The 10,000-nt window shown below is 31.3% G+C and overlaps 1 protein-coding gene across 47 annotated transcripts in view; it reads left to right on the top strand.

The window, feature by feature from the left end:
* kcnq1.2 (potassium voltage-gated channel, KQT-like subfamily, member 1.2) overlaps window positions 1–10,000 on the top strand; it is a 234,529-nt gene that overhangs the window by 50,361 nt on the left and 174,168 nt on the right. For all 47 annotated transcript variants that reach the window (XR_015525978.1, XR_015525974.1, XR_015525976.1 and 44 more), the window contains 4 exons: window positions 1,501–1,627; window positions 2,999–3,077; window positions 3,162–3,258; window positions 8,141–8,281. Coding sequence is in view for 32 of the 47 variants with exons in the window: in XM_087311489.1 (XP_087167615.1) it covers window positions 1,501–1,627; window positions 2,999–3,077; window positions 3,162–3,258; window positions 8,141–8,281 (444 nt within the window). In the remaining 15 variants the exon portion in view is untranslated. The remainder of the gene's footprint in view (window positions 1–1,500; window positions 1,628–2,998; window positions 3,078–3,161; window positions 3,259–8,140; window positions 8,282–10,000) is intronic.

The raw sequence follows: 10,000 nt of genomic DNA, 5'->3' as shown, positions 1-10,000 counted from the left end.
TTTATTTGTTTATTTATTTATTTTTATTTTTCATTTTATTTTATTTTATTTATTTTATTTTATTTATTTTTTTGTTTTATTTAATTTTATTTATTTATTTTTTAATTTATTTTATTATTTTTTATTTTATTTTATTTTATTTTATTTTATTTTATTTTATTTTATTTTGTATACAGTTGAGGTCAGAATTATTCGCCCCACTCTATTCCCCCCCAATTTCTGTTTAAATGAAAGATTTCATTCAGCAAATTTCTAATCATAATATTTTTAATAACTCATTTCTAATAACTGATTTAATTTCTTTTTGCCATGATGACAGTAAATAATATTTTATTAGATATTTTTCAAGACACTTCTATACAGCTTAAAGTGACATTTAAAGGCTTAACGAGGGTAATTAGGGTAAAGTTAGGGTAATTAGGCAAGTCATTGTATAACAGTGGTGTGTTCTGGAGACAATCCAAAACTAATATTGCTGAAAGGGACTAATAATATTGACCTTAAAATGGGTTTACAAAAATTAAAATCTGCTTTTATTCTAGCCGAAATGAAACAATGAAGACTTTCTCCAGAAGAAAAAAAAAAAGAAATACTGAGAACATAATTTGGGAAATATTGTAAAAAGAAACAAAAAGGAGAGTGAATAATTTTGACTTTAACTCTATATGTAAAAAAAAACTAATCTCATAAAATAAGCAAATTAATTCTGAGATCTCAATATAACCTTAGTCAACATCTCATTTTTTTATTTGTATTTTAACAAATAATATTTTAAATCCAATGATTTGCAATATGGAATCAGAATAAGGTCTAAATCTTTTAATTTTGTTTACATTTTTCAATTAATTTAATAATCCGCAGTCAAGTCGGATATCTCAATAGTGACTCTAAACATTATCGAAGTGAAATGTGAGTAACACTTTAGTTTAGGTCACAATTCGCAGTATTAACAAACCATTACTAGCTTAATAATCTTCAATTTGCTGCTTACTTATAGTTGGTAAGCTGTAAATTGTGTTTAGGTTTATTAGAAATGCAGAATAAGTTCATGCTTTATAACTACTAATGAACATAATATCTTTATCAATCCAGTAGATACTGAAGTGTTACTGAAATGTAGTACTGCATAATGTATTGTTTCAGCACTGAAATCGCTATGTGCACATTTGTTATAGTCACATTGCATTATTTTGCTTGTTTTAAGAAAAATCCCAATAAATTTTTATATATTTGGACTAGAAACGAGACAAAAAACGTAAGAAAGAAAAGCATTGTTTGCATTGTGAGTATTCAGTTTCTGTTCCTGAATACTGTTAGACTTGGAAAGACGTTTAATGGAGCTATTCAAACCGTCGGGTGAAACTGTATTTATATTTCATTGTATATTGCAGAAAAATAAAATATCCCAAGAACGCATCAGGTTTTTCCAATATTGTGCAGTCCTAGTGAAATCTGTCTTTTTCTAGCCTTGAATATGGGTTGTGTTTGTCCTCTGTACAGGAGATTGTGCTGGTGGTGTTTTTCGGGACTGAGTATGTGGTGCGGCTCTGGTCTGCAGGCTGCCGGAGCAAATATGTGGGCATTAAAGGCCGTCTGCGCTTCATCAGGAAACCCATCTCCATTATAGGTGCTTATTGATTATAGGCTGCATGTTCATTTCTCAGCAAAAATAACATGTGGAGCAGAATGCAGTATTGGTGTCATGTGATGCGACATTACATTCAATTCTGGATATAAAGCCAACATTTGTATTTGGAATCTGGTTCTCTAATAAATCCAAAAATTGATTTGGAAAAGTGTTATGTTAAATAAGGTTCATTTCTAACGCTGGGACTTTTTTCTTAAGTTTTTTTTTTTTATTTTGTAAAAAAATATTTTTTTTTAAATTTGTTATTATTTAAAAAAATATATTTTTTACTTTTTATATTTATATAGATTAATTTATTCATTCATTTATTTTAATTTATTTTGCTTCATTTTAAAAAAAGTTTATTTTGTTTATTTATTATTATTTTTTGTTTCATTTAATTTTTTATTTCATTTTTTTATTTTCTATTTTGTTTTTTATTTATTTATTATTATTTTTATTTCATTTCATTTTATAATTTTTTTTATTTAGTTTAATTTTATTTCATTTTATTTAATTAATTTTTTTATTTTGTTTCATTTTTTAAAATTATTATTTTAACTTTTTATATTTATGTAAAAGGATTTTATTTCATTCATGTTTTATTTTATTTTTATTTCATTTCATTATTATTATTTTTAATTTAACTTTTATTTAATTTGTTTTTATATTTATATAAATATATTCATTTTTCCAGTACTAATATTTTTTTTATGTAATGTTAATTTACTTGTTTTGCAAAAAATAGTATATAAGTTTTAATTAATATATTTTAACTGGGTTAAAATTCTAATTAATAAAAATATTGAAGTTTTTTTTTTCCTATATTTTTTTCTGGATTTAAATACAACATCTAAAACAGCTTCAATTTATTTTATTTGTTTTATGTGTTCAAAATTAGTATTAGTTTTAGTTATAAATGTATATGTTTTAAATCTGGTTAAATCAGCTAATTTAAATAAAAAAATATATTAAAGTTATATTTATTTTTTACTTGCGTTTTCTTTCTGGATTTAAATTCAACATTTAAAAAAAGGTTATTTGTAAAACGTTACTAAAACGTCTTCAATTTTGACAGTCAAATCAAAAAATAAATAATAATAATAGTTATTATCATTATATTTCTTCAGGTTCATTACTAATGTTGATTTTTTTTATTTTTAAACTTCAATATTTTATTTATTAATTACTTGTTTTGAGTATTTTTATACTTTAATATTTTAAAAACATTTCCCTTCAACATAATGTTGTATATGTTTCATATATACCGTTTTAGTTTGTATATTTTTATAACTGTTTACATAAGCTAAAGAAAAAAATAGATTTTGCTGCAGTTCTTCATTTTGACCTGTTCTTCTACTTATATCACAGATCTAATCGTGGTCGTGGCATCTGTTGTTGTTCTCAGCGTCGGCTCTAATGGACAAGTGTTTGCCACGTCTGCAATCAGGTACCACTGAAATATCATCAGATATTATGATCATCTTTCACTGCTGTTTATTCTAATATGCTGATTAAATCTCCATGCTTACAGAGGGATCCGCTTCCTCCAGATCTTGCGGATGCTGCATGTGGATCGGCAGGGAGGAACGTGGAGGCTTCTGGGATCAGTGGTTTTTATCCATCGGCAGGTGCGTTTCATTCATGCATTTAAAAGTTCAGGCCTGGTTTTGTTACTATGATCAAAAACTCATCTAAGTGGGGTATGTTTCACCCCATTGGCTGATAATTCACCATATGAAAAAATACTATGGTAATTTATAGTAAATAATGTAGTGTTTTTGAACCATGCATAAAGTACTTGAATAAATCTGTTGGGATTCTAGTTGCTATAGTAACACAACAACTATAGTACTTGATCTGTTTTGGTGATTCTATAGTTTCTATGGTAACAACTATAGTAATTGATCTGTTGTGGGCATTCTATAGTTGCTATGGTAACACAACTACAGTACTTGATCTGTTGTGGTGATTCTTTAGTTTCTATGGTAACAACTATAGTAATTGATCTGTTGTGGGCAATCTATAGTTGCTAAGGTAACACAAATAAAGTACTTGATCTGTTGTGATTCTATAATTGCTATGGTAACATAACATCTAAATTAAGGCATCTGTTGTGGGGATTCTGTGGTTGTTATAGTAACACAACTATAGTAATTGATCAGTTGTGGTAATTCTATAGTTGCTATGGCAGCACAACACTTCTAGTAATTGATCAGTTGTAATTCTACAGTTGCTATAATAATGCAACAACAGGAGTAATTGATCTTTGGTGATTCTACAGTTGCTATGGTAACACAATTATAGTAATTGATGTGTTGTGGCGATACTACAGTTGCTATGGTAACATAACAACTATAGTAATTGATCTATTGTGGTGATTCTACAGTTGCTATAGTAACACAACAACTGTAGTAATTAGTTGGTTGTTGTGATTCATATCTTGTTGATATGGTAACACAATTATAGTAATTTATCTATTGTGGTGATTCTGTAGTTGCTAAGGTAACACAACAACTAAAGTAAGTGATCTGTTGTGGTGATTCTGTAGTTGCTAAGGTAACACAACAACTAAAGTAAGTGATCTGTTGTGGTGATTCTGTAGTTGCTAAGGTAACACAACAACTAAAGTAAGAGATCTGTCGTGGGGATTCCGAAGTTGCTATGGTAGAACAACTGTAGTAATTGATTAGTTGTGTGGATTCTGTAGTTGCAATGGTAACACAACTACAGTAATTGATCAGTTGTGGTGATTCTATAGTTGCTATAGTAACACAACATCTAAAGTAAGTGATCTGTTGTGGGGATTCTGTAGTGGCTATGGTAATGCAACAACTAATAATTAATCTGTTGTGGTAATTTTATAATTGCTATGGTAACAACAACTAATATTTTATGGTCATTCTATAGTTGCTATGGTAACGCAACAAATATAGTAATTAATCTTTTGTGGTAATGTTGTAGTTACTATGGTAACAACAACTAGTAATATGTTGTGGTAATTCTATAGTTGCTATGGTAACAACAACTAGTAATATGTTGTGGTAATTCTATAGTTGCGATGGTAACAACAACTAGTAATATGTTGTGGTAATTCTATAGTTGCTATGGTAACAACAACTAGTAATATGTTGTGGTAATTCTATAGTTGCTATGGTAACGCATTAACTATAGTAATATGTTGTAATAATTCTATAGTTGGCATAGTGACGCAACAACTATAGTAATATGTTGTAATAATTCTATAGTTGGCATGGTGACGCAACAACTATAGTAATATGTTGTGGTTGTTCTATAGTTGGCATGGTAACGCAACAACTATAGTAATATGTTGTGGTTGTTCTGTAGTTGCTATGGTAACAACTAGTAATATGTTGTGGTAATTCTATAGTTGCTATGGTAATAACAACTAGTAATATGTTGTGGTAATTCTATAGTTGTCATGGTAACGCAGCAACTATACTAATTATTCTGTTGTGGTAATTATATAGTTCCTATGGTGATAACAACTACAGCAGTATGTTGTGGTTTTTCTATAGTTGCTATGCTAACTCAATAACAACAACAACAAATGACTCAATACTGCAACACACCACAGTTTACTGTAGTTAAACTAAAGTATACTACAGTATTTGTTATAGTTCATCAGTTCACTATAATATACTAAACACTACAATACAGCATTCATTAACAAAGTGTTGTAAATACTGTTAAATATAATATATAACCACCAAAGACCCCACTTTCAGCTGAAAATCTTCTTTAATGTTATTCTGAAGATGACATCTCGGGCAAACCCTGCGCGTGAATAAACGACCAGCAAACGTTCATTGATCCATCACTTTAATATCTTACAGTTCGATGAAACCCACTGATTTCACTCCAAATAGGGCCTCACCAAATCACATAATGATAGTCTAATGCCTTCGCTGATCTGAGGCTTTACACATGAAACCTGCACACATTTTCTTGGTCACTTCACCGTTGACGCAGGTCTTATGAAAGAGCTGAAGTTCTCTGCGGATCAGGCATGATTGGGCTAATTCATTCACACCGGCTTAGGGTTTGCCTTTTAAGGTGCTTTTATACTGCGTGCGCCATGTCCTCTGCTGCAGCATGAGAGAGGAAATCAGCTTATAGCATAATATGGGCATTAGGAGAAAAAAAGTTTCATTCAGTTCAACCAGCATGACATGTTTTGCACTTGTTCAACATTGTTGAGCAGTGAGTAGCACGATCACTTCACAGCAAGAAGGTCGCTGGTTCGAGCCTCAGTTGGCGTTTCTGTGTGGAGTTTGCATGTTCTCCCCGTGTTGGCGTGGGTTTCCTCCGGGTGGTCCGGTTTGCCCCACAGCCCAAACACATGTGGGATAGGGGAATTGGGTATGCTACAATTGACCGTAGTGTGTGTGTGTGTGTGTGTGTGTGTGTGTGTGTGTGTGTGTGTGTGTGTGTGTGTGTGATTAAGTGTGTTTGGATGTTTCCCAGGGATGGGTTGCAGCTGGAAGGACAACCGCTGCGTAAAACATATGCTGGATAACTTGGCGGTTCATTCCGCTGTGGCGACTTTCTTTGCTTTAATTTTCTTCTTAGTCCTGAATATACAGTATATTGCATTAAAAAAATTATAATTATATTTTAAAATGATTTGATCAGTCCCAGACCAATAATCAATCAATCAATCAATCAATCAATCAATCAATCAATCAATCAATCAATCAATCAATCAACCAATCAACCAATCAATCAATCAATCAATCAGGGCTCTATTTTGACGGTCCATGAGCAGAGCGCAAAACGCAGGGCGCAAAGGCTTTCAGGGCGTGTCAGGACGCGTTTTTGCTAATTTAAGGACGGGAAATCTGCCTTGCGCAGTGGTTCATGGTCGAAAAGGGTCGAGTTTATTTTCTTAGTGAGTTATAGGTGTGTTTTGAGAATAAACCAATCAGAGTCTCATCTCCCATTCCCTTTAAGAACCAGCTGCGTCGCGCCATAAGCGCATTCGCTATTTACAGGACGCAAAGTAAGTCTAAGTGGAAAAACTGAGCATTTCACAAGCAAACAGTTCACAGTTGACAGTTTTTTAACAGTTCACAGTTAAACAGAGCATCTACTGCGTGAGAATGAGAGATCATGAATCTACTTTCACTTTCGCTCTTGGATAGGGAAACCTTTACACAGACGTCAATTAGCCTATAAATAATTAATTTCGTTTGTTAAGCGCAAAGATTTGTTTCAAAACTATTTCTAAATTCAGTTCTAATTTCCAGCAAACGAATAAATGAACAATAAAGACCAAGTGTGCTCAAAATACTCAGTTATTTCCAAATACACCTGCCATGCCCCATATGGTCTAAAACCTGACAGGTGGGCAAATCTAAGCTTGTTTTTAATAAAACAAATATAAATATGGATATAATAAATAACACTGCTAATAATAATAACATTATACAAAGCAAATTGTTATGGATGAACTGAAAAAGCCTCCAGAGATGAAGAAGACACAAAAGCAGTGATTTTTCATATTTATGTAGGCTAGAAAATAATATGTTTTGTAATATTTTAATCCTTTATATTTATATTCTATATCTATTCTTATTATATCCTATATATATCCTTAATATTTAAATGTTTTCATATGTAAAGATATTTGCCTATTGCTCTCTTGTGTGTATTAAGCAGTGTGTAAGCAGGGCGCAACTCTGCGCTGGAGTTTAGACCGGGTTTGTTTTGGTCTAATAAAAAATCTATTTTAGTTTCTCAAAATAGCGACGCGCCAGCGGTCCGCCTCAGAACGCCTCCCTTTTTAGAGCAGAACACCTATGGGCGCACATATGAGCGCTAATGCATTTGCTATTTAAACAGCATAGCGCAACGCCTCAAAACCACTCTTGCGCCAAGCTGAAACTACCAAAAGACTATTGCGCCGCGTCTTGCGCCGCACTGCGCCGGGTGTATGATAGGGCCCTCAATGTTTTGTTCATTTAAACACAGTTTATGCGGTGTCACATTAATTTACAGATTAAATGGAGTATCTATAGTTTAAAAAAATGCTTTTTCTGTGCAGCCTTACAAATTTAAGACCATAAAATAGATTTTAAAAATTGTGGCTCGTTGCATTTTAAAACAAGATCATACACTGTTAAAAAAACTAAATTAATATAAGCCATAATAACATCTGCTGTGTGTTTTTAAAAGAAAATACAAAGCAAAAACTTATATAAATTATATAAAAAACTTATATATATATATATTCTTTAATTTACATTAAATATAAGCAATATTAACATCCGTGGTGTGTGTTTTGAATGAAATATTAATAGAATTGAAAGTATAATTTTAATTAAAAGGACATAAAACAATCTACCTGACTTAAATGTTCATTTCTAGTCATCCTAACTTACATTAATCAGACTTAATAAATTCAACTTTGTATGACTTTGTATTACTGTATATATCTAATGGAAACGAATGTTAATCTGTTTATTTCTGAACTGTTTTCCTACATTTCAGGAGCTGATCACCACACTGTACATCGGGTTCCTGGGTCTGATCTTCTCATCGTATTTTGTGTATTTGGCTGAAAAAGATGCAGTAGATGAAGAAGGGAAGACAGGTTTCTCCAGCTATGCTGATGCTCTGTGGTGGGGCGTGGTGAGTTTATTCTCCTAAAATAATAAAAAACATTGATTGTTGGAGTTTTATGTATAAAAGAACATCTTGCTGGCTGGTTAATGGGAGAGTATACTGCAAAAATACAATTCTGACATTGTTTACTCATCCTTTATTTCATTTGATTGAACACAAAAGAAGATATTTTGAAAAATGTTGGAAACCGCTAACCATTCACTTCTTTAGTTGGAAAAACAAATGCTATGAAAGTCCATAGTTTTCATTATTCTTCAAAATATCTTCTTTTGTAGAAACAAACTCATAAAGGTTTGAAATGAGTAAAGAATGGGTAGAGAGGAGATTTTGAGAAATGTGGAAAACTAGTAACCATTCAATTTCATAGTAGGAAAAACAAATACTATGAAAGTCAATGGTTACCGGTTTTCCACATTTTTCAAAATATCTTCTTTTGTGTTAAACAGTGGAAACAAAAGCATAAAGGTTTGAAATGAGTAAAGGATGAGTAGAGAACATATTTTGAAAAATGTGGGAAACCAGGAACCATTCACTTCCATAATAGGAAAAGCAAATACTATGGAAGTCAATGGTTACCGGTTTTCAACGTTTTTTGAGCTATCTTTTTTTCTGTTGAACAGTAGAAACAAACTCATAAAGGTTTGAAACAAGTAAAATATGAGTGGAGAAAGCTTTTTTATGTGGGAAACTGGCAACCATTCACTTCCATAGTAGGAAAACAAATACTACAGAAGTGAATGATTACCAGTTTTCAACATTCTTCAAAATATCTTATTTTGTGTTAAACAGTAGAAACAAACTCATAAAGGTTTGAATTGAGTAAAGGATAAGTAGAGAAGATATTTTGAAAAATGTTGGAAACCAGCAACCATTCACTTCCATAATAGGAAAAACAAATACTATGGAAGTCAATGGTTACCGGTTTTCAACATTTTTTGAGCTATCTTTTTTTTCTGTTGAACAGTAGAAACAAACTCTTAAAGGTTTGAAACAAGTAAAATATGAGTAGAGAAAGCTTTTTTTATGTGGGAAACTGGCAACCATTCACTTCCATAGTAGGAAAACAAATACTACAGAAGTGAACTATTACCAGTTTTCAACATTCTTCAAAATATCTTCTTTTGTGTTAAACAGTAGAAACAAACTCATAAAGGTTTGAAATGAGTAAAGGATGAGTAGAAAAGATATTTTTTTAAATGTTGGAAACCGGTAACCATTCATTTCCATAGTAGGAAAAGCAAATACTATGAAAGTCAATGGTTACCGGTTTTCAACATTTTTCAAGAAATCTTCTTTGTGTTCAACAGTAGAAACAAACTCATAAAAGTATGAAATGAGTAAAGAATGAGTAGAGAAGATGTTTTTTTTAAATGTTGGAAACCGGTAACTATTCATTTCCATAGTAGGAAATGCAAATACTATGGAAGTAAATGGTTACCGGTTTTCAACATTCTTCAAGATATCTTCTTTTGTGTTCAACAGTAGAAACAAACTCATAAAGGTTTTAAATGAGTAAAGAATGAGAAGAAAAGATAATTTGAAAAATGTGGGAAACTAGTGACCATTCACTTCTATAGTAGGAAAAACAAAGGCTATAGAAGTCAATGGTTGCCGGTTTTCAACATTCTTCAAAATATTTTCTGTTGTGTTTCAAAATATAAGAACAAACCTAATGAATGTTCAAAACCACTTGAGGGAGAGTAAACGGAGTGTAGATTATTTCTT

This window comes from Danio rerio, chromosome 25, assembly GCF_052040795.2.
Source record: "Danio rerio strain M-AB ecotype USA chromosome 25, GRCz13ab, whole genome shotgun sequence".
NCBI lineage: Eukaryota > Metazoa > Chordata > Actinopteri > Cypriniformes > Danionidae > Danio > Danio rerio.
The sequence above is the reverse complement of the archived record's forward strand: the minus strand, read 5'-3'. Positions and strand labels throughout refer to the sequence as shown.